Below are 25,540 nucleotides of genomic sequence, written 5' to 3' on the forward strand. Positions count from 1 at the left end.
AAATGAAATTCATTTCATTCTAGGAGATGTCCAAATCAGATTTTATTTTAAAAATTGAAACTTTTAATTTCCATTATATTAAATTCAAATATAAATTTCATTGTAAGTAAACTTTTAACAATCGAATTAATAATTTATTTTTGGCATAATTGACTTCTGTGAATTTAAAATGAACCATTGTGTTAAATTATGGATATCTGTTGTTATCCTTTGTTATTTATTACCGTGTATATATGCATGTAGACTTTTTAAACCGTGCACGCGCTGTGATATATACTATGAACGGGCATCAGATGATTGCAGATCTTTTGTGCTTTGTCGTCAAGGGAGGCCATTTCCCTGGTTTCGATGTAGTGCTGGATTAGTTTGGTCGACCAGGTTAAAGGCGTGTGTTTGGACGTACACAGATCCTACAGATTGTCTTAATTTGAAGACATCAAAAGGCCCAAGCACAAAGAAACCCAAGCCCACCTCAAAACCGCGATTCACGAGAAAACCAACAACTGCCAGAACCACAGAAAGAGAGCGAACATTAAAACCGACAACTCCTACAGCAAGATGGAGAACACCTAAACCTAAATATGTGCGGGATGGAAGTAAGTATTTAATTGGACATTTATCGAAATGTATAAATTTGAAGCTTGAAAGTTGTGATACATGTATTTGGGTCAAATCCGAAATGTATAAATTAAATGCTTGATAGATTAAATCAGAAATCTATAAGTTGAATGCTTGAAGGTTGTGATAGCTGGGTCAAATCAGAAATGCATAAATTTGATGCTTGAAAGTTGTGACAGTTAGGTCAAATTAGAAATGTATAAATTTGATTCTTGAAAGTTGTGATAGTTGGGTCAAATTAGAAATGTATAAATTGGATGTTTGAAAGTTGCGACAGTTTAGTCAAATCAGAAATGGTGATGCAATTGACTTTTTATTGTTACTTTTCTATATTTTCAAGGTTATATAATCTTGGTCGCCAATTTGTTACTCAATCTGAAATTTAAATATATCAACAATAGAACAAAACAATTATAAAATAATGAATTTCAATGGAAACGAAAGGAATGATAGTTCTGCATTAGATCTTGTTGATCAGGGGTGGGAACTACGTTAGAATTTTAACTTCAAAGCACTAATTAAACAAAAATGTTACCTAAAATTTGGACAAAATATGACCAGATGCTCTTTATGTATATCGCACTCGGTACCAGCAAATGAAAAGGTTTACATGCAGTTGTTTTTTGTCGTCAACCACTTTCCAGGATGATAACTCTTGATTGATGGATTCACATTAACAAGTTGGTCATTTACTTAACAAAATGATCGACGTTTTCAAAGCTAATTAATGTGGCGAGCTGTTGCTTTGTTCCACAGCAACACATGGTAATTAGTCTATAAAGTGTTCTTGCTAAAGGTAAGGAGCGATTTTTCGGTTGCCGATCATTTCAATCAAAAATTGGTTGCCATTAGTTGATACCAGCTATATAATTCGATTAACGGTTTACGGTAATCGTTAATCCCTGCAAAGCTCTCTAACAGCTATGTCAACCTCGAACATCCTTACTACTTAGGGAATTAGCTCATAGCTAGAATGCTCCTGATTCGATCCTGACAATGAGAAAATACTTAAGAGATCCAATGCCAGTCGGAATTCAAAGTACAGAGGATGGAGATATTCACCTCAGAACGATCTATACCAAGTCGTGACGAGGTTCTAAACTCTATTCCGTTCAACGTTAATTTTAGTGTAGGAAATAAACATAAAGTTTGTAATGAATAAAGAAAACATAATATTTAGTGGGCTTTAAATTCGTTGGTCGTAAATCGTATTAAGTCTGGTTAAACGTCACTGTAACATTATGAATAAAGGAAACATAATATTTAGTGGGCTTTAAATTCGTTGGTCGTAAATCTTATTAAGTCTGGTTAAACGTCACTGTAACATTATCTAAAGAATGTAAAAACAAGAGGACGTTAAAAGAAAATACACTTTTTAATAGCTGGGGGTTAATATGTTACGATTTTGTATAAAACGGGTGATGAGGTTAAAGTCATAAATGGAAAATATTTGACATTTCCGAATCATCAAAGAAAATCTACATATCTTTTCACCTAAAATTTACACGTTAAAATTGCTATAAAAACACTAAAAATAAACAAACAAGGTCAAAAACGAACATAAGGATTGTCATTTATTGGTTTGCTGCCTAATATAATCATTCTAAATACTTGGCGGTAAATTGTGACTTTTGAGTTTGTTAGCAGACGGTATTAAGGGTATTTTGCCGCCAGCAAAGAAACAATTGTATAAGTAAAAGAACTGTGGGGAAACTGACAAGTCAACTGTTGACAAATATGTTAACACGTTAGTTTTACCATATACCTACATTTGAGCAATGAATGGTAAACATTGAATATAATTGAGCTTTTGTTTGGGAGAAGGTGTTTTCCATAAAGGGTGAGTGGTCTCATAGTTTTACACATTTTTTAACCAGGACTTGACAACAATTTTGCAAGTAAACAATGGGAAATGACATCGATGTGTTAAGTTATAATCATAATTTCAACATATGTTTACGTGAGGGTGGTAAGTATGTTTGCCCTGAGAAGTTCTACGTGTCTTTTTATTCTTCAAAACTGGAATAAATTCTGCTAAAAGAAATTTGAGATGTATTGATGAATAATCTAGAGGTCACAATTTTTATATTATTTTGATGAAACTTAAAATATATGTGTTATATCACAAAGATCTCGGACCGTGGAAAACGGATCGTAACTTACCGTTAAAATTGTCCTTTTGCCAACGATGTTGCACGGCCTGGATGCCGGTCAGGAAGAAATTTTCTTCAGCCACCCTAAAAAACGTCGTTACTAGTAAAATGACGACTGGCTAGTTCTTTTTTTTTATTTTTGGAAACCGGTGGAAGTCAAATCGAGCGAATAAGGTCGATGGTCCATGAGTTCGAATCCTCAATCATATATTGCTGACACGGCAATCATCGATTTATGATCAGGAGCATTGTCTTGGTTAAACAGGGCGATTTTAGTGAGCATTCCAAATCGCTTAGCTTTGATAGCTTCACGCAACTGACTCAGTAGATCAGCAGAAGGTCTTCCATTGATTGTTTGACCTTTTTCAAGATAGTCAATCAGGAAAATACCCTTGAAATCCCAAAAGACTGAAGTTATCCCTTTCTGGCAGACTTGGCTTTTCGGGTGGCTCTCTCGATCTGCAACGCTTAAATTCCACAACCCAGTTCTTTACTGTAGAAAGTGGATGTATCTGTGTTGGGGTTAGTCCTTTCTGTTGCAGGTACTTGATGGCTGCCCTATAGCCGGGTTTGTCCAGTTCTAGTGATTCCGATGGGTAGGTTCACAAGATCGTCTTGTACGAAGATAATAATAACAAGTTGCGGTTTTTATGTCTATAATTCATTTAATGATTGTACTTGCTGGTGGCAAGCTTTTTTTCAACCAAATTGATAGACCCTTTGCGGGCTTAGAACTTTTCAGCCAGCCCTCATACCAAGGTTGTGGACCATCTAGAGGACACAATTTTAGATGAAACTTCGATTTTGGTGGGCATGGACCCTACCTTTTACACAAAATGGCTATATTTACGAAGGGTGCTCCTATAAAATATACACTAGGCTTGGACATGCAAACTTGCATATACATGTATATTTGATCAAACCCAAATTGGGAAATGATTCATATTTTTACTTACTATTTGCAATAATATTCAGTATACTTCACAAGTTTTACCTTCTGTAAACGCTGCGACAATTTGTTTTTGTGGTTCAACGTTTGTTCATTGGCTGTATTTTCAAGTAATTGTATTTACGCTTGGGGATGAATGAATTAGGTCTAGTTTATGTCTTATAAAGGACGTATTAAGATTATTAAGTATCATGAGTATAGTGTTAACAAGATTTTAATAATGACATCCATCTTATTAACCTTCAAACACCATACAAAACAGAACTCTGCCTAAGTCCAAAGTAGAGAGATTGAGTATTAAGAATGGCATTGACAAACATGTTCTGAGAATCAAAACTTCATGTAAGAACGTGTTTAAGGCTCTGCCGAAGTGATAAACTCTACTTTGCATTACCCAATGCGGTTTTCGTAGAATGATATTGATGTTAGCTGAAAGTAATAGTTCATATAGTAAGCACAGGAGAACCGTAAAACAAAACCAATAAGACAAACCTGCGGACAAGACAAACTGCATAGATATTGTAAGAAATAAATAACAAATATATGTTATTAAATGGGGTTTAATGTTCACTCGACACCAACAAGGTCATTAGCAATGGTAGGAAACCGGAAGGCAGTACACATTAAATTGCCGCGAATACCGAATGGATCAATAAATACATTATACATCTTAATGAAGCGCCATTGTTCTTATTTAATACCAAAACACAACTAGGAAAAATAACGTTTTCTAGGATCGTTTGTGTTTAAACACTATAGCACTTTATCACACAGTTATTTGCTTTTTAAGCCACTTTAAGAAAAAAAAAAGGGGTTTTAAAATGTAATGGTTTTTTAAAATATATCTCTGGATGTGTTTATCTACACCGTTTCTGGGATAATTTGTCACGTATATCTCGAAAACTGCAGACGACACTGTTGGCAATTAGTTCTATTTGCTTAAGTTATTTCTATTTGATTCGTAAACAAGGGCTTGCCCCATTCTAGTCTTCAATGACAGTCAATAGTTAAAGATTTTTATTTGTGTCCATTTAAGTCAAATTAGTGTAGTAATAAGTGGGATCTCCCTAATGATGTTACATAAAATGAAATCCAAACTGAATCTAAAATAACGAATCCGTATATTTTTCCGAATTCAGTCTGAAACAACTATTCCGAATCGGGTTATTCGCAGTCAAACTTTGAGTGTGGCGCTCTTGATTCAGATCAAAGGATTTACCGGAGCCGAATAACTTTGCGCACATGTTCACTTCTACTTTTATCGCTTGGGTGGAAACGTGTGTATTCTCGGGGCCGATATTCTGCAAATAAATAAAAAATTTGATATTGCAAACACAAATCGGTTGAGGTATAGCCTACATAGCCATAGCCCTATCTCACTGAAACATATACTACGGTAAGATAGCGAGTTAAAAATCCAAATACAAATCTATGGTGTGTTCAGATCACGGCTGTTCATTTAAGGCCTAGAAATCGTGCCTGGCGCAACAGAAGATCACGAATACGAATGGCGGGCGCATCCATCTTGTATATGAATGCCCTTCACTTCTGCTAGCTATGCGCATTAAGTGTGGCATATTTCAATTTGAATCCAATCTTAATGTGACGCACCGCTTTTAATCCGAGACAAAGCAATCCGAATTCCGGGGGCCGGTTTCCGGAATTCGCATTGAATGCGCATGTAGTGTGAGATTCAAAAATTCCCCATTCGTGATCAGTTTTTTTTATCTCTAATGTGATTAATGCAGAATATATATCTCAACATGGCATTCCAATTCCATTACAGAGATGAGATTATGGTAATTATATGATTTGTTAAGATTGGTAGGTTGTTGATAATTTTAGTCCGTGGATTAATGGATCGGTTTGTTAAATCTTGTTTCAATAAGAAACTAAGTGTGACAACTATCAAATTCAAGAGACAACACGATGTGAAACACGTCTATACTGAAACAACGGTCAGTCTTGTTTGCTCACTGGCGCCTCGGATATAACCAACTGACATCGGTATGGATCTAGTCTGCGTATAGTCAAGTAGTAAACCACAATTGTGAAATTGTTTGCAAAATGATCTGATTTCTCTTTGCACACCATGAGGTAAGGTTGTCGTATTTAAATTGTCCTTAGGAAACAAAGCGTCATCGTTCAGATATACTTATCTGGAATTATGAATTGAAAAATGAATAAACTGGCTTAGGGTCAGACTTAAGATATCAGTTATTTATATTGACTAACCTTCTAGGCGGTCAACAGTCAAGAAATGTGTATGCTGTTAATGATCCGGAGATCTAAATATGTGCCGGTTAAGCACTTTGAGGTGTCCAAAGGACTCAAAATCTCCCTTTGAAAAATCAGAAAGGCTTCCCCGATATAAATTTCATTCTGGATATCAATCATATTGACCGTAAAAATTAAATTGTGTAAAGCTCGATTTCTATATCACATAAAAGTTATTACGAACGATTTGCGATACAGACAAACAAAAAATAATGTGATCCGGAAAAGGTGCAAACCATTGTATATTCTCAAGGTTTATTATCATGTTTCATTTTAATGAGCTGCAGGCAATGTTTTCAGTTGTACAGGAAAGGTCTTTAGATACAATTTTCAAACAATCATTAGATTTAAAAAAATGAAAACAGCAAATGATCCTAAAACTGTCACGTAACACAATGATTAGTACACGTTCAGGTTTAGCTCTGGACAACCTTCACAACCTACGAATATAAGAGTCGTTTTATAGGAGTTGATCATGTGTGCGATAGGGACAATTAGAGACTTTAATTTTATGGAAGTATTAAAATCATCCTAATTAATATAATCTTTTTCGTTATATCAACAGATCTTAACCTTATAAACTTGTTTAACAAAAAAATGGTCTAGAAAGAAAGGAGCGAAAATCTACCCGTTCTAATGCTCTTAAAATGATAAGCGAGTTTTAAGTCGGTGGATGTGTTAACGACTAGTTTATAGTTATGTGAAGTTCATGATGAGACTTAAATATGGGATGTAGTCGTTTGAATGTAAAGCTAACAAACGGGACTTGTTTGACAATGTTATATTATCATAGCTATGTTGGTCTATTATCGACATGTTTTGTAGTATTATGTTGTTTTGTGAGAGTAACAAACGCTTTCTTTATAGAGACGTGCGGTATCAAGAGTTCGTTGAACATAGTTGGTGGAAGAGCAGCTAACGCAGGAGAGTGGCCATGGCAAGCATCGTTGCAGATCAGAGATAAATATACGAGAGATTATCAACATTTCTGTGGAGCCGTGTTAATAGCTGAATATTGGGTAGCGACAGCCGCACATTGTGTCTATGGGTAAGCTTGGGATTGGTCTTTATTAATATTTATTAGTATATTACAAAATATATTTTCCAAGGATGATAAGATAAGCAACTAATTTACGATGATTACTAACTTCTTGGACGAAACGTCTGGTCATCCACCACTAACTCTGGCACGACTCTTGGAGAAAAGTTCAGAGCTACAGCCATCGCTTCTTTTCGATAAATCATCGCGATTTGCATAGACATATTGAAATAATATGTCCCAAATATCAACTTTATCGTAGAGCCATATCTAACAGCCAAAGTACAAAACATTTCAGAATCCTGTTACGATCCATTTTTGCTCTTCGGTCCCAGTAGTCCCCTACAGCTTATATTAAGTATGCCAACATTACTGTACATCGTACAATTTGCTAGAAACTTTAATTTAAATGTATTTTACCTACAGAAAACGACAGAGCACATTGTCCGTTTTATTTGGAGCTCATCATCTCAATTCTTTAAATGGACAAGAAGTCAGGCTTGGTATTAGTTCTATCATCACGGTAAGATATTTATTAGGAATGGTTTGCTAATGGGTCAGGAAGATGTAGATATCATGGTGACAGACATTTCTACTTTGCCACTATGACCATCGTCTCCAGTGGCGTATGCATGATTTCCAAAAAGAGGGCTACAATATCTGTCAACTTCAGTATTGACATTACAGGGGGATTTGGGAATGATTAAATCAGCTATTATGCGTGCATTTTCATTTGAAGATGTCGGGGTCATAGACACCCCACGCACCTCAGTCGTGAATTTATTAGCCATCTTTAAGTATTATTTTTTGCCAATTTTAATTGCTACAACTACCTCCTTTGGTGCATAATTTCTGGAAGTCATTATGCATTTGCCCGAATTTCTCCATATTCCCGAAGCAAAATTAGTGGCCCGAGAAATCCCTCTCTTGTCATTGCTGTATTGAGACTGAAAATGTGAGTCTTGACGGAGCGTGTCCATTCTGATCGTCGAATCACATATCTCCTGAGTAAAATTTAGGAAATTTTGATGACTTAACCGGGATGACATCTTTTAAAAAGAAGTCCTAGTGTATGTTAGTGCTGATTTGAAGAAAGATTTTACCCTTGGATGCATCGGGAACAAACATCGATACTCGCATTGGTAAATTTGGAAGTCGCTATTGGCACGAAAATTCTTTGACTCAAATCTCCGGTATAAATTCTATAAACGTGTACCAATTAGTACTGCCTACCTTTAAATATTCGATAATATTTGTCCATTTTTGTGAAGAAAATCCATGAATTATTTATTTTATCAAAAAAAGCTCATGTCGTATTACTATCCAGTTTGTTGAAACACAATACGTAACATGACAGCCCTTCACTTTGATCGGCTGTGTGGTCCCAGAGATGATAAAAAGATTCCACATGCGCGGCGATTACCAAAATGTTTATATTGTAGCTATTTTGGATAGCCTCGTTTATCGCACATTTAGTTTCTCTGCAATATACTGTTATATACTGGTTAATTTGGATACATTTCGCGTAATGTAGCCGCGTTTGTCACCAGACACTTTACGGTAACATATTTAGAGCTCTGGTTAATTCCGATTTATTTTGTTACGTCGTTATGTACTGGTTGTAGTTTGGACTGTTAACCAGTCATAATTTGGGACAGAAATTTGCGCTGAGTATGGCAATGTTTGAGTGGGATTAGGTCTAATCAAACGAAAGACTGCGAGGGGTATCGAATTTCTCAAACATTCAGAATTGGCTCACAATTATGGTACAGTTATTAAGAATTATGTAGGCAGCGTATGGTGAACCCAGAGTATGTCGTAGAAAATACATACATAGAAACCCAACCTTTGATCATGGTATGGCCGTCAAAATTATGCTAATTTATATAATACAATTCATAAAATTTATTATATATTTATTTACCGAGTAAGTGATATTTCTTTCAGCATCCCTATTATGTAGACTCTGGTAATTACCCATGTGATCTGGCTTTATTACGGTTAAGTGATCCTGTAGAGTTAGCTGATGGGTTAGTACGTGAAGTATGTCTGCCAGACGCTGAGGATGAAGTTATTGGAGATTGTTGGGTCACCGGATGGGGAGTGACGTTAGGTAGGTAGTGTTGGCAAATGTGCGAATCCAGGAGAATTCTGCCTTAAGCGTTCCTATTGTTACTTAATAGCACACCATTAGCATATTGGTTCTAAATGTTAAAGTTAGTATTTTTGGGGATATTTTGTTATTTCATTGCTTTATCTTTTACTACTATATATTTTGCTTCTATACCTATAAAGGTTTCAACATCTCAATGTATTTAGAGGCTCTGATACAGAGACTCTTACTTTAAGTGTCAAAATGCTTCTTGACACTAAGACTGAAGATGGTTTAACTTTTATCTAGTCCCTCGTAAAACTAAAATCTACGAATCTAAATACACTTTACATTTAAATCTGTCACCTCAAACACCATGAACTTATGCTATGTTTTGAAGGTTATATTAGCTAATTATTTTGACGATTTTAATTCGTTTCAACTCGACTTGGTCACGTTTTGATTCATTTCCCTCAAATATTGTCACATCTTTGTGTGTGTGTGTGTTTAAGTTCATATCGGCATTTCGCCTGTTATTAAGGTCGTTCGCAGCTATGACCATCATGTGCTTAGTCATTTCATCTTATACAGGTACATTTATTGTCTGTCAGTGTCATTTTCTTACAACGTCACCCAAACGTGCATTTGAAGCACATACGAACAAGTACAACCAGGGTCACCAGTATTCACATAACTTTGTCATGCTTCAGGCTGTCTGCCTCTTACTCGAAGATAACTTATAATAACACGGATATTATTGCGTAAATTTTGAAGATAAAAAGTAGATACAGATATGACATTTAGTAAATATCAATTTAAAATAGGAAACACCCAAAACTCATTTACGAGATTCTCGTGTTTAGGTTAAGTTCTTCCCCAATCGCAACATGGAAACATAGAGCACATATAAACACTCGATGGTTTCAGGCAAAGTTCTTTATTCTGGTGTCATTGAGTCAACTGGCGGAGTTTCGATTCCCCGGTTGTACGTGACAAGGAGTAGAGTCGCCTGTCCAACCTCGTGGGGTTTCTCCGGGTCCTCCGGTTTCCTCCCACTGCTAAAGACCCCAACGCGGAAGCGAATTATTGAAATAAAATTGAACCACGTGTTAGTCCCGAAATGACCTAGTTTGTGTCGAGTGTACGTTAAACCCATTTTTCTCTCTTTCTCTTTTTATTCTGGGCGAAATTATGAATGTTTGAAGTCTGACAAGAAATAGACATAATTAGCAGAGGGAAACTCAGCCCACAGTTCATTTTCTTAATTGCCAAGTACCGTTGACATGATAATGTAGGAAATATCGATTGCCCTGTCCTTCATCGGCGGTATCCGGTCATATTAGCGTTTAACGCAGATGTGGTGAGCATTGCCTAACCCACTCAATATCTAAATCATATTGTAAAGTGTTAAGGTACCAATATTTTTCATTTATTACAAGAGCATTGTTTGTTACAGAGGATGAGGGTGATTACTTACAAGAATTAAAGAGTGATGTAGTTAATAATACCCACTGTAAAGATCTATGGAGAGGTTATATTAGAGATGATCATGTTTGTGTTGGTTTAGGCAATACCGGGGCCTGTAGGGTAAGTATTTTACACCTTTACAATATGGGTGTTTAGTCGCATGATAGTTATTGGCGGGCTCATTCAGTACACACTATTAACAAATGTTAACGTTACAGACGGCTCATAATAGTGTAATGACTGGAAGTTCCCTTTTTATACGCCCAAATTTTCATGTGTGCGTAATATGTCGACACCCATGTTCGGACGTTCGTTCAAATGGTTGTGGGGATATTGAAGAGGTCACAATATTTATCCGAAGATCTTGGATGGGTAAGATTCTGGCACGACCCGGAATATTGTCGCTTATTGTACGAAAATCACCTTTATCACCTTGTGAATTTGATCGCGGCTCAAGTTTTTAACATACTTTTATTTCATATTTGTTGTGAAGCATTTGGGTTTATGAGTACGAATCCTATCGATATACGGCGTTCCACAACCATCTGTTCTGGAGTTACCAAGCTTTGTTGAAACCCTTGTGAACGCGATAGAGGCTACACTTTTAAACTGTTTTATATTACAAATTTGGTGTGAAACAATGGGGTCGGGAGAGAACAAACCCTGTCGATAATTTAGCATTCCATAATCTTCTATCGCGGACTACAGTTTTAATGATTTTTTTATTTCAAATTCGATGTGAAGTACTGGGGCAATGAGAGGATGAGCTATTCCCCGCCCATCTTTTGTAAAATGTGAGCGTAACTATAGCTTGCATGGCAACCTCGTGTTTTTTGTTGTTTTTTTAAATCAAAATTCAACCCAGGTTTTCACTAATCTCATAAATTTATGAACTATACAATTCTTTTCAGGGTGATTCCGGTGGACCTCTTGTTTGTAGAAAAAATGGCAGATACCAGTTGGCGGGAATAACCTCATGGGGAGAAGAGACTTGTACCAAGAAAGGATACCCTAATATTTTTACTCGTGTCTCGGCATTTGTTGAATGGATAAATCATACAATGGGAGCCAACCCTCTATAAAGATTTGGTTGATACTGGTCCTACTAATCACCGACAAGGGTGTTTTTGGTCAATAGTGCCCACAATTTCACATATTATCCATAATTTTTTTTTTTATGAAATTATTTAAATTTTGGATATGATGTGTAAAATATATAATATGGGCAATATTGACCAAAAAACCCCTCTTGTCGGTGATTACAGATTAGTAGGACCGCTGCTGACATATTCTGGTTTAAAGTTACATTATAAGCATATCATTTAGTGACATACATAATATAGTTTAAGGTAAAAACAAAATATCTGCCTAAATAAGCCAGGAAACCTTTAAGAACTTTGTTCTCGTTAATTTGATATGCTTGCCTTTCATTATTGGAAACAGAAAAACAAATTACACAAAATCGCTAATGCTACAAGACACAACTTCCCCATAATGTGCGCTTGGCTGATCATAGCTGGGCTTTTAAAAAAATTAAAAAATATATATTGTGGGCCATAATAGCAAAAAAATGAGCGGTTTTGTGTCATCATTCGAAAAGCGGTATTGTGTCAAGTCATCACTAATTAAGCGGCCTTTTGTTGCTGAAGAGAATCGGTATGAATGTACTTGCGTACAAGCTTGCAATTTCATTACTTCACTTCTTTTTTTTTATAAAAAAATCCAACAAACTTTGTCCATTTAATATTAAGAAATTGTGTCTATTTCATTGAGATTGAATACAATGCATAATAAAACTCGGTGATCACGTAACATATTCGATAGTTCTCCTGTAAATATCGGATATGTTCGTAAAGTTTAACGGGTACCGGTATACCTCCGATTAAAATCTCTTTTACTAACTCAAATACAAACTGTACAAGCTAAGGCAAACATTAAAAATTTGAATAAATATTTATTTGTTTTTAAACAAACACAGAACAATATTGCATTGATTTTTTTATTGACAGATTGCAACAAGTTGTTTTTAAAAAATTCCATTTATTTATTGTTTTAATATTTTCCCAAACACATGACAGTGGCGACTAGGGCGAGTGCCGATACCTTGGGCTGGCCCCGATCCTATGGTTCGAACGATATGCTGATATTTAATTCGCCTGATGCCAGTTGGAATATGGCGTTGGGCCATAATTAATTGAAAGTAGTGTATACTTACTAAGATATAAACATTGGGCCAGAAATCATTTTCTATATATAATTCTGGATCATTTTGGATGTAACAACCATTTTTATAGATTCCCGCTGCAGCGATTACATATATTTTTTGGAATCCGGTTGAAATTGACAGACTTTACAGTAAGTAAAAAGTGTTAAAGAAATCCCAATGCTGTTGAACTACAGAAACACGGTTGCGTCCACATCACCTTAGTTTTAATATTTTATACTGCATGTGAATTTCTTTGTTTTAAATTATTAGTTTGACAATATAGAGGCTATTAGAGCTATTCAGTGTACATAATTGTATTTTATATATTCAAATTTATGTGATAATAAATTTATGAGCAGGGTAATTAAAATTTCGTTTCTTTTGGGGGTTTTATTTTTTTTTTAAATTTTAATTATCAACAAGTATGGGCCAGGGACCGAGTATGGCGTCATCGCCATCATCTTAGAATTGTGACGTGATATAGAATCGATGTCTGTCTATTGATGCGCAATTGTCCAAGGAACAAGAATGACAAGTTACTGGAAATGGTGGAGTCTTGTGCTTTTTTCACCCCCAAGAAGAACAAGATGAGGACCGGTTCCTGATCAAAAAATGTTATAAACGGTATCTAAATAATTAAGTTTTTAGTTAAATTGTAAACACGTGTATAGATTATTACATAGTCTATGTAAATTAATTGCAATGAGTTTTATTTTTAAAAACAGACTGAAATAAAATTTTGTCTCTTCATAATACATTATTGTTATATTGATTTACGAAGCCTCTAACGCCGCTCTTGTTAAGATGGCGATTATATGAGACAAATATCCGAAAATGTCTGAATTTTCGCCTTCAAGGAGCCCGTACATCTTTCCGGAGTGCTGGATAATACGCAAGACTGGACCATATAGGCAACGTACCGGACTCCATAGACGGGGGTCCCTTCGGCACTTTTTAACAGGATGCCGGCTTCCCAATGTTTTAAGTTTATGTATGAAAGATTCGATTCGATTGTGAAGTATACCATTATTAGGGTCGATCTTGTCACATTAATACAAAATATTCCAATAAGTCACACTTAAAGAGTTGTCTGATTTTCGCGGTCATTTGTTTATCGATTTCTTGGACAAATCCGCCACTACCTCCATGGAATAAAAGCCCTAATTAAATTCTGCGAATTGTGTCCATTAAAATCGATATTTTATAAATTTGATATTCATTGTTTAAAGATCATTTTCCAAGAACCACCTTGATACTCTAACGATAGGTCAAGCACGTGGTTAGAGTTTTTCTGAGGTTTTATACACGTTATTATATATTGAGACAAAGAAGGTAACAGTAAGAAAAGAAAAAAAAAACAATTAAACATTTTGAATTCCTCATTTAACAAGCAGAAATTCTGTTGTGCCTCCTTCCCATGATGCCCTAAGCATTTAGTAATATTCTATTTCAATAATTTGCATGCAATTAAAGTTCTTCAGCCATTGGAGGAAACCGGACAAAACCCTTAAGGTTGGGCAGGCGACCCCACTCGGAATCATGTAAAAGCTTGGGATGAAAACCATGCCACTTGACTCAATTATAAGTCTTCAGCCATTGGAGGAAACCCTCGAGGTTGGGCAGACGACCCCACTTGGTATCATGTACAAGCTTGGGATGAAAACCATGCCACTTGACTCAATGACAGGCCTCATGATTTAAAGCAGGAGTCTTATTTACACTGCAGCCTGTTGTGTCGACCTTTGTGATGTTCACATGAACTACAGACTTTATACGAACCCTGAAACAATGATCAATCATTTCAAGGTCTATTCTGAGTAGTGAAACATTGAATTAAATCAGACCTTAAAATGCTTAAAATCCACACAAATACAGTATACAATATTTACATTTTATTGTGATCCAACTTGAGTTACATGTTTGAGTACATCTTCACATTTTATTACACAAATGAGATTTGATATGATAACTAGTTTAAAATAATTTAGTGTTTGGTATGAAAATTAAAACAAATATAATAACAAGGGTAAACATGCATACTATCTTCTAAACATTTTGTAACTTGCTAAGAAAAAAAATACAAAAATATGTAAATAATAAGAAAATGTTGGAAACATGAAATCTCCAAGTCAAACCATTTTTTTCATACATCTCAACAAGTATATATGGAACTGTAATAAACTAATCAACGATTACAAACATGGCAGCTGGAAACTTACAACAGTTTGAAATCATTCACTCTTCATGCATGAAGCTTGCAGTAGGGCAGTTTCTACAGATTAATGAAATGAAATCTTGTTCAACTCCTACTTTTATGTGCCAATTAGGTTAATGAAGATGTGACGTTTTTTTAAAGGAGAGTGAGCCAACCTTTGGCAGTTGTAGTTTGTTATTATCCAAGGGGCGTAACTCTATTTAATATGATTGACAATAACTAAATTGAAAGGAAAATAAAATTGTATCAAGGCACAAATATTTGGAAACTAACATATTTTTTTTTTTTTCTGGAATTTTGCCAATTAACAAATATCTTCATGTCTAGATTTTTGTTCATGCTGATTATGGAACATGCCATAATTAAGTTTATGGGCTTTTGGCATAATTTTACTGGTCCTCATTAGCTTGTTTCCATCTCTTCTGTCTTCTGTTCCTCTATTTCCGCTTTCTTTTCATCTTCTGTTAAAAAAATAGAAATTTAGTCATTATTACACAATATTGTTTTACCCAAACATGAAGTTACACGAACAGATATTCATTGACATCCCTTACAAAAGGGAAATGGTTTATTAAATCTATTCAGTCCAGGAATAGGTGGCATAGTGGTCTAAGAGTGCAAAGCAGATGATGTGTGGGGTCCGATGGTCAGTCAAATGTTTTGAATAGATGGAAATGAAATTGAGTGACACAGATTCGAGTCTTGTCAAAGGTTTGCCATCCATGATAACAGCTGTAGCATTAAAAATACATTAGTTAAGAGTTTTATAAAGAGTTGGCCATTCTTGCTATAATAATTCAAAAATTACTTTGTTCTGAAGGAATTGTCACTGTTGGAAGTTTGGAATAGAAATAGGCACCAATTGTGCCTGCACCATCTATTCTTGATTATCAAGTAACATACTGAATTACTATGGTAGCCTCGCTTGACAGGTCTTTCATCACCAGTTTCCGGTACCGACATCAGCGACTAACGGTAAATGTTAGCTTGGTCCGCCATTTATTGATTTTTTTCTAATTGGAAGACTGTTTAAATCCAAACTGTATCCAAGCCATCCGTGGGTCTACAAAGTTGATTTTGAGCTTGTCGTGTAAATAAAGGTCTAATTAATAATTTCTATAACATCTAACACCTAAATAAAGTCTTGCAATAGGCAGATTTAGCTCTTGCATAATGTATGTTTAAGCAGAATTTTTCAGCTATGGTGCCTGGTTGAGATGGTATCATATTCAATTGACAAATAAAGAAAAAAAACAGAAACAGGGTTTAACACCCACTGAACAAAAAAAAATAGGTCATTTCAGGACTAACAAATAGTATATTTTTATTTCGATAATTTGATTGTGCGTAGGGGTCTTTAGCAGTGGGAGGAAACCTGGGAGACCCACAGAAAACCCACAAGCTTAGGTAGGCGACCTTACATCTTACATCTACTTTCTTAAACACGTCTTCTAGTGATCGTTATCATCACAAACAATTTAACTTACCATCCAAAATAGCCTGAAGTTCATGGATAGCTGTTATTAACACTAAAAACTGTTTACGACGAGAATCCAACTGAATAATAAAAGACATTTCTAGTCAAAAATGAAATTTAAACAAAAACTGTATCAAAATCAAATTTAAAATAGTTTAAAATGTTTCTTTATAAATTCTCTAATTTTTTAGCCATTGTGATTAGTTCAGTCAAAAAGTATATTCATGAAATGAGCTGAATAAAAGGTCAGTAGGTTAGGTGAATTAAACAAAAGATTTTTTAAAATACAATTAATCTTTAATAGCACTGAAATTCAAGGTTTATAAATATACTCTGCCTGGGAAGTTGGCACTTATCCTGGACAAAGTAGAATCAGGTGTTTCAGTAGAGTATGGTCTAATTTTAAATAGACTACAAGATGTAATTCTAGAATATTACTGTACCTTTTCTTCTAATTTCTGTTTTCTATCCTTAAATGTCTTCAGTTCTTGATCTAGACTTTCTAATTGCCTACAAAAACACATTACAATTACAAAGTTTTTTTTTAAAAAAAAAAACACATCTTGAAATAAATGTTTTTATATAATTCCTTAAACAAGAAAGTAATCTCTTTTTTTATATAATACTGTAAAACAATATTTAAATTATTTTATATAACTGTAAAAAAACAGAAATTTTATTGTACATCTAAAACTTTGAAACAAGAAATATATGTTGTATTAATACTTTGACACAAGAAAATAATGTATTAAATGTTGTATTAATACTTTAATACTTCTAAGAAAGAAATAAGTGTAAATTAAATGTCTTTAATACTGCAATATATTTTACATTATTGTTTCATTGTTCCACATTGTGTATATATATCTTCACTGTACTATGGTTGTCCTTCTTTTCTTAATAAAGACGAGAGAACTGTCATTGAAACATCACCAGAAATAAACATCTAGGTAACTTGTATACCATATAAATGTGTCATCTCTGTAAGTGCTAGGAATCAAACCTGGGTCATTCTAGTTGCTATACCAATGCCCTGAATGCTCAACTAACTCGACCCCTGAACATTTTGGCAAATTTATCTTGACCTCCTTTAGGTTACATAACTTTCATGAGGTATTAGTTTCTTGGCTTACCCATAGTAGATACCAGTACTAAATATGCTATAATGAAATAGACATTAAACTAAATAAATGAATAATGTATTAAAATAATAATAAACATACTTGGTTGTAGCTTGTCTATCAGGATGAGTGTGTATAACTTTAGCCAGAGCATCATATTCTGTTACAAATAAAACAATATAATATGTGATAAGGATTTCACAAGTTACATCATGTACAAGTATTTTAAACCATCAACAGTTTCTATAAAGCATGTTATAAAGATGTGTAATAGTATATTACCTAACACCACAATATAATTACATAAATTCCTCATGTCCATGAATGTGTTGTGTTGACATCAGGTAATTATTATTTCTTACTGTTAAGCCTTAGGCCTACATGTAACATGAGAGAACAAAAAGATTTCACTCCACATGTCCTATTCTCCCTCAAATTCCTAGTTAGCCTTAGGCCCACATATATCATGTTGTGGGGGGTGTGTGTGAGGGGGGGGGGGGAGAGAGAGAGAGTTCTCTCTACAGCTGGGTTTGGTCCTATTCTCTGTCCAATTCCTACTTAATATTCTAGTAATCTTTGGAACAAAATATTGCTTAACCCTTTAGCACTTTAGTACCTGTAAATACTGCCTACCCTGCTTCCTTGAAGAAAATAGACCATGACAGCCGCCACCCTTAAACCCTCTGTGTATTGTTCAACCGTACATACTAGTTTTTCGGGGAGCTCGAAGCTATTAAATTAACTCCAGCACAGCGGCGGCGCCAGCAACCGGTGGTTGGAGGGGCAAAGCTGGGCAAAGTCCAAGGTTAAGGGGGCAAAGGCACGAGCTTAAACTTGGGGTAAGGGGGCCTCCCCCAGACATTTTTGAAAAACAGGCTGCCAAAATGCAGTCTGCTAGTATTTCAAGCACTGATGTTGAGATAATGTGTCAAACAAACGGACGTGCGAACCTCGACGAAGCCCAAAAACGAGCGCCAAAGTAGGGAGTAATTACGGAGGGTATAGGGGACCTTCCCCAGAATAATAGACTGCCGGAAATGCTATCTGACAGTATTCAGGCACCGGTTGTCGAGATAAATAGAGCTGTTCACTAGTTATCCAACCCCAGAGAGGAAAGTGTCAAATGAACAGACTTGCGAACCTCAACAAAGCCCCTGAAAATTTGATCGTCAAGATAAATAGAGCTTACAAGATACCGCCTCTCGCCAAATCACTAGTTTTTCCGACCAGAGCAGAAAGTTTGAAACAAACCAAGTGAGTGAATCAAAGTGAATAGACTGCCAGAAATGCAGCCTGGCAGTATTTCAGACACTGGTCGTCGAGATAAATAGAGCTGACCAGATACTGTTCGTCACTAAATCACCAGCTTATCCGAACAGAGAGGGAGGTGTCAAAGGAACGGAGTTGAGTGTAACAAGTGGATGCATATTCTCGCCGCGTTGAACCTATACCTAAAACCTTTTTCTTATTTTCTAAAATGCCCCCCCCCCCCTGGCGTTGCCACTGCTCCAGCAGTTTGGGTTCTAGTTATAGGTACATACTAGTTATTCGGTGAGTCCAAAGCTATTCACTTGACTCTTTTTATACCTTTTCTTCGGTCTACCATTAGGCCTCTATGGCTTGTTGACCACTCTAATTATATCTGGCACTAACAGGTTTGCGCATGTCTGAACTGAACATGTCATATAAAAAATTTTTTTACTCAAAAGTGTTTGGTCTACTAAATATAATGAAGAACTGTACTAATAGCAGCTTGGGTTGAATTTTATTTCGTCATTTTTTCCAGAATTGATTAAGGTGTGACTTGAATTGGTTTAGGGTTTTAGCATTGACAATATAGAAAGGTAATGAGTTCCAGTCATTGATGACTGACTGAGAAATTGTTTTTTTGTATATACAATCTAGAATGACGTTTTTCTAGTTTAATGTTGTGTCCTCTTTTCTCTTTAGTGACTTTTAGAATTTCTTCATTTACAACATCTCTTCCTTGAAGAATCCTATAAAATTGGATAACATCATACTGCTTCCTTCTGTATTCCAAAGAGGGTAAACCGAGACCAAGACTTAACATGTGTTGTTGGTAAATGAGGTTTTCTAGTCCTTTTACTAGTTTGGTTGCTCTGCGTTGAACTTTTTCAACTGCTCTAGTGTCTATCTTAGGTATGGGGCAGCATACTTTCACAGCGTATTCCAAGTGTGGTTGAATTAGAGATTTAGATATTTTAACAACATTTCTTTATTTAATTCACTGAAGGTTTGTCTATTATTTCCAAAAGGTGGTTGGCTTTCTTGACATTAGTTGCGATATGGTCATTAAGTTTTAAGTTATCTTGAAAAATTGCTCCTGGGCCTTTTTCATTATTAACTTGACTCCTGCAGTTCGAGGTGCTTTAAGGCGCCCTGGATATAGGTACATGCTAGTTATTCAGGGAGCCCAAAGCTATTCACTTGACTACGGCAGTTTGGGGAGCTTTAAGGCCCCCTAGTTCTGGGTGGTCCACATACAAGCATTCTAAAAATGTTTTTCCTACCAAAATTTAAGCATCAGTTTATTCAGTTACAAATCAAATTCAAGGTGGCCATATTCATTTATAAAACGCATCTAAAATAATTTGGTATAATCGAAAATTGACAAACCTTGTCTATTTTTGCGTATTCTTTTAGCTTGTTGTAATTCTGATTTACATTCAGTTATCTTTAGAGTAGCTTCTTCTATCTTATTCTCTGCAAAAAAAATAAATTGTGTTGTTATATATTATATATATGTATGGACAGCAGGGTAATTTTTACATATTTTAGGTTATTTTCCGGGATCTTTATTTTCCCATTTGTTTAATGTAGTTTTACAAATTTGTTTTCTTTCATATTCACAATGAACTGAAAGGAGTTTACCACATCTGACAAACTAAAAATCTGCAACAAACATTTTAGATCAGTTAACACTTTATTGAGTATTGCCTCCAAGTCTCGCAAGCATCCATGTCAAGTTAATCAGCTGGAATAATCATAGCATTGGGGAACTTTATTCTGGTTTCAATATAGCAAAATAGGTTACAGGTAAATTTAAGAAGTATATGCCCTATTAATATTATATTAAATATCTTACCAATTCTTTGATTTAACGTTTCATAATTTTGTTGTTCTTCTAAATTCATTTGATAAACTTTGACAGATTTTTCCAAAGTATATTCACATTGAGATATAGTGGATAAAATTCTCTGATACACCATGTTGCTGAAAAAACAAAACACCAACATTAAATATACTTCACATAGTGGAACTAATATAATGAATTTGGTGCATCATATGCAATGGTAGTTCAGCAATTTTCATATTGAACTTCATTAAAGTACCAATTTCACATCGTACAAATATTCAGTAACAATTATTAGTCCATATGATTTTATAAATGTACTACACATTGTCATGTCAATGAATTACAACATACAGGGATAGTGTTCAAAAACTTTCTGGACCAAAGAGCTCATCTGAACACAACTTGTTAACAGTATCCAAAGCTCATTAACAACATAAATCACAGCTTGTGTTGCAGTCAGTTATAAATGTTAATCATATCACTCTCTATCAGATAGAATCAAAGTTATCTTGTCCCAAAGCATCGACCAATGAAATTGGTTAGCTCTGCTTAGCTTTAGCTCGAAATGTTAATCATTGAACTCAGTCAAGACATTCACCTAATGAACATCTATGTACATCAAGTTTAAACATTCTATCTCAATTAAAAGCAGAGTTGTTATGTTCCAAAGTCTTGACCAATCAAATTGCTTATCGATCCTTAGACTAAGCAGAAAATTCTCATCATCAAACTTAGTCAAGGTAATGATATAATGAATCTATAATCATGAGTTTCGTCACTCTCACTTAATTAAAATCAAAGTTATCGTGCCCCAAAGCATCAACCAATCAAATCGCTTATCTCTGCTTACCGTAAGCAGACAATGTTTATCATCGAACTCCATCAAGGCATTCACCTAATGAACGCCTACACCAAGTTTGAACATTCTACCTCAATTAGACAGAGAGTTATCATGTTTCAAAGTCTTGACCAATCAAATTGCTTATCGCTCTGCTTACCCTAAGCAGAAAATGCTTATTATGGAACTTAGTCAAGGTATTGATGTGATAAAACTATACACCAAGTGTCCTCACTCTCACTTAATTAGAAAGTTATCGTGCCCCAAAGCATCAACCTATCAAATTGCTTATCATTGCTTAGCCTAAGCAGAAAATGCTCATCTTCGAACTTCATCAAGGCATTGACCTAATAAACCCCTACACCAAGTTTGAACATTCTAGCTCAATTAGAAGGAGAGTTATTGTGTTTCAAAGTTTCAGCCAATCAAATTGCTCATCTCTCTGCTTACCCTGAGTAGAAAATACTCATTAATCAAGGTATTGATGTAATGAAACTATACACCAAGTTTCATCACACTCACTTATAAATTAGAACTAAAGTTATCGTGTCCCAAAGCATCAACCAATCAAATTGCTTATCTCTGCTTATCCTAAGAAGAGAATGCTCATCTTCGAACTCCATCAAGGCATTGACCTAATAAACGCCTACACTAAATTTGAACATTCTAGCTCAATTAGAAAGAGAGTTATTGTGTCCCAAGAAGTGTGACAATTACAAAGATAGGTTGTCAGTTAATGGAAATGAAATGAAATGGGATTAACATCCTACTTCTCTGCTACATCTGGGCTAATGAAAAAACAGGCATACCGAATTCAGTGTGTGAGAGGAAAATTTTGCTGACAGATGCCCTACGGCCTACTCTGATTTCAAATTCCAACTGTCAAGGCTTCTTTTACGCTGTTCCTTGGCAGGCCCTTCCTGTCCTGTGCCACTGACAAGAGGAAACCACGTTGGAAAATGCAGAGGAACTTTCTAGGCCAACAACTGGATTAACACACGCCCTCAATGTTAGTGAGCAAGTGCCTTACTTACTGGAGCCAAATCACCTGAGCAGTACATAAATTTTAATTAAACTTTGATTGGCTTCTGCAGTTCTTGCTTGAGGTGACATTAAGAAAACCTGCACAGGTAATCAGACAATATAACTTTCGCTGTTAAGAGTTATCAGAGGGTTATCAGGAAAGTTTGAAAATGTAACAGGCTTGATTGAATATATAAATAAGCGTAAGCTTACTAATACTAAATAAATATCAAACAGATGGAGGATACACAAGATTTTTCAGACTGAGATGACGACAACATACATGATACATACATATAACATGTTTGCTCACATTTCATTGTGGGGTATAAAAATATGCACAGTCTGATCTGATCAGGACGGCTTCTAAATGCTAAATCTGACAAATTGATGACATTAAGTAAGCTATTTAGTTATGTACCTATCTTCATCAACAGGTGATTGTGTCCATCTTATGAACATTTTCAGTAAATTATTCAACCTTTTATCATCATTTCCTCCCTCTCCATCAATCAATAATCGCCTCTTGATAATATCATCTGAAATATACCACAATATCAATTTCACAAAATGCACAAAAACACCTTTTAACAACTGAACATATAATTATTATAATGTAAGCAGCAGAATTCTAAATTTAACCCAACAGGTATGGGGGCTATGCATTATAGAGGTCATTTCTGTTCTGTAATTTAATGGTGACCTTATTTTGTATTTGGTGCAGTATTTTATGATGGAATTCATATTGATGATTGTTGAATGGATGTTACAAAAATGGAGATTATAACATCTACTTGTGCAACACTGGTTAACACAGAACAAACATTGTATAAGCAAACTAAGTTTTTGATATTAGCACAAAATCTGAAGGTTGTAACTGATATATTGCGAAGATTGTATACTGAAGTTTAGGATATTAGTGCAAAATCTAATGGTTGTACCATATTGATAGTTTCGGACTAATGATGGAGTAGAAATGGTTCCACTACGGATGTCTTCAGTCTTGTTCCAGCCACAGTAGTGGATCATCCTAAGGCCTTCCTTTGATCTCGCTTTAACTACGTACATCTTATCCAGGCCTTCACGTTATACCCTACATATTTCAGCACTAATTTTGATTGGGTACAAGCTCAACTTGTGAGCCTATCAGATTCCTCGATCGTCGCGAATGCCAGGTCTCGGGCTTCCAAGCTAAAATGTCTAACTGTGATAATCGAGTTGCAAAGTTCAAGGTTCATTCAATGTCAAGGTTTCCGTGGAGGTGGCTATGTCACAACCTCTGATTAAACGCTACTGCTCGCGTGTCTGTAGATAACATAGCTATAAGTTCGGGAAATGTGAAGTAAACAAGCAATGGCCAGATGTTGTGAAACTCGCAGTCGTTGCTTCAGGAATATGCGTGACCTGAAACCCTTACTATAGGGGTTTCAGGTTAAAGTTTTAAATGACAGAAAAAATTTAATTTTTTAAAAAATATTTCGTGAAAATATACATAAACTGCTACCCAATTTTTTTTATTTCATCAAATTACTCTAATTAGATCAAAGTTATGGAATTTTAAAATCCAAGATCAACGTCAATAATGTAATCAAAATGCTCTATACCACAGTCAATGCCTGCCATGGGACCAAAATAAGTGCTTTTCAGTCATATCTGACTGACAAGTGTATTTTCCATTCAGAATCACTAGTAACAATTTTAAAACTCAAATGTGCACGTTATAGTCAGCTAAGATTCATTAAAATCGTAATAATTTGAATGATATTATGTCAAATATTTATAATCTGGATGATACCACAAAAAAAGTAGACTATATTTAGTCTTAGTTTAGTAAATTTCAGTCAGCAAAACAGAAATATTCCGATTTCTACGGCTGTTATTGTCGTAGCTCGGGGTATCACGCACCATAATAATCACAAAAATGTCATCTATCGTTTGATTGGTTCTATGTGGAAATCCCCCGGAAACTAAGATGTGGATACACCAATGAAGTGAGCCGTAGCAATGGAAAATCCCCGGCCACGTGGCGTCAAAGCGGCATTTTCCCGCGAGCGTCTCCTGTACATAAACGGTAATTTCGCTCACAATTCGATAATTTTTTAGCTTGAATCTTTGCAGATATCGAGATTGATATTTAACGATTACAATATAATTGCTAGTAATACATTTAAATAAAATAGTAATTTCATAATCGTAGTTTGAAGCAGGCTATATTTCAGCCGCTGGCGGTCAGATTTCACGCTAAAATCATGTGACCTGAAACCCCTACTACTACTAGTAACAATACTGTTATACATGATTTATATTTTTATGAAAAGAAACCATAACAAGACGTTAGGCATAACAACGTGAATATATCAATAATAGAATTAGACAATAAATATTCGTTCTGGGGTACAAAATATGATTTTATAAAATGCAAATATTGCTAAAAACAAGATCTTGGATTATGGAATCAAAGACTACAAAAAGAGCTGAAAGGTCTTCAATAATGATAGAGCTTGAATAGAATCTATTTTTAGCAGCTGTCAACCACCACTTGAAAAGATGGACCCGTCTAGCTATGAAAACGGAGAGCTAGGTGGACAGATTATCCGCAGTTCTGCAATCATGAGAACACGGTGCCGTTATGCTATCTATGAAAAATGTTGTGAATTCATCTGAAGCCGGTGAACTCATGCTTTTTTGCACGTGTACTAACCATCGGACACCGCCATTTTTCGTCAGCGATGATGTCCCTTACACATTGAAATTTAATGAAATGCATCCTCATTAAAAATTAATAATGACATAAATTTGATCTTTAATATTTGATATTGTTATTCTGCAATCATCATTAAGATAGCTTTCGCCGAAAATCAGTTTATGAATCTTCGGAATCAGATTTATTGAAGTTTATCATATTCTTTTATCTGGGCATAAGCGATATTTTCTCCGTCGATACTCTCCGGTAATGACGTCAGACTCG

At 35.2% G+C, this 25,540-nt stretch overlaps 2 protein-coding genes across 3 annotated transcripts; one reads left to right on the forward strand and one right to left on the reverse strand.

Moving 5' to 3' along the window:
* Positions 1 to 1,171: 1,171 nt before the first annotated feature.
* On the forward strand, positions 1,172 to 13,554 carry LOC126828011 (chymotrypsinogen A). Its single transcript, XM_050557594.1, has 7 exons — positions 1,172 to 1,190; positions 2,426 to 2,458; positions 6,865 to 7,045; positions 7,463 to 7,559; positions 8,984 to 9,149; positions 10,585 to 10,715; positions 11,507 to 13,554. The coding sequence occupies exons 1-7, from the start codon at positions 1,172 to 1,174 to the stop codon at positions 11,675 to 11,677; spliced, it is 798 nt and encodes a 265-aa protein (XP_050413551.1). The 3' UTR covers positions 11,678 to 13,554.
* Positions 13,555 to 14,678: 1,124 nt separating this feature from the next.
* On the reverse strand, positions 14,679 to 25,315 carry LOC126827685 (THO complex subunit 7 homolog). 2 transcript variants are annotated; one of them, XM_050557139.2, is made up of 8 exons: positions 25,274 to 25,315; positions 22,994 to 23,111; positions 20,721 to 20,848; positions 20,252 to 20,338; positions 17,717 to 17,774; positions 16,937 to 17,003; positions 16,504 to 16,573; positions 14,679 to 15,477 (listed from the first exon to the last, which is right to left on the reverse strand). In XM_050557139.2, exons 1-8 carry the CDS (start codon positions 25,287 to 25,289, stop codon positions 15,419 to 15,421), a joined length of 603 nt encoding a protein of 200 aa, XP_050413096.1. In that variant the 5' UTR covers positions 25,290 to 25,315; the 3' UTR covers positions 14,679 to 15,418. The 2 variants fall into 2 exon arrangements, with proteins under 2 accessions (XP_050413096.1, XP_050413095.1); XM_050557138.2 differs by lacking the exon at positions 25,274 to 25,315 and adding an exon at positions 23,514 to 23,861.
* Positions 25,316 to 25,540: the final 225 nt, after the last annotated feature.

This window comes from Patella vulgata, chromosome 7 (genome assembly GCF_932274485.2).
Source record: "Patella vulgata chromosome 7, xgPatVulg1.2, whole genome shotgun sequence".
In the NCBI taxonomy this organism is placed as follows: domain Eukaryota; kingdom Metazoa; phylum Mollusca; class Gastropoda; family Patellidae; genus Patella; species Patella vulgata.

Excerpts from the sequence above, each read along its gene's own strand:
- LOC126828011 (XM_050557594.1), top strand. Across the intron at positions 2,459-6,864 it reads GAAGGTGTTTTCCATAAAGG|AGACGTGCGGTATCAAGAGT; the intron begins GTGAGTGGTCTC and ends CTTTCTTTATAG. Across the intron at positions 7,560-8,983 it reads GTATTAGTTCTATCATCACG|CATCCCTATTATGTAGACTC; the intron begins GTAAGATATTTA and ends TATTTCTTTCAG.
- LOC126827685 (XM_050557138.2), bottom strand. The coding sequence starts at position 23,640 with ATGTACGTAGTTAAAGCGAGATCAAAGGAAGGCCTTAGGATGATCCAC. Across the intron at positions 17,004-17,716 it reads GATAGACAAGCTACAACCAA|GCAATTAGAAAGTCTAGATC; the intron begins GTATGTTTATTA and ends GTGTTTTTGTAG. Across the intron at positions 16,574-16,936 it reads AACAGAAATTAGAAGAAAAG|TTGGATTCTCGTCGTAAACA; the intron begins GTACAGTAATAT and ends TTTATTATTCAG.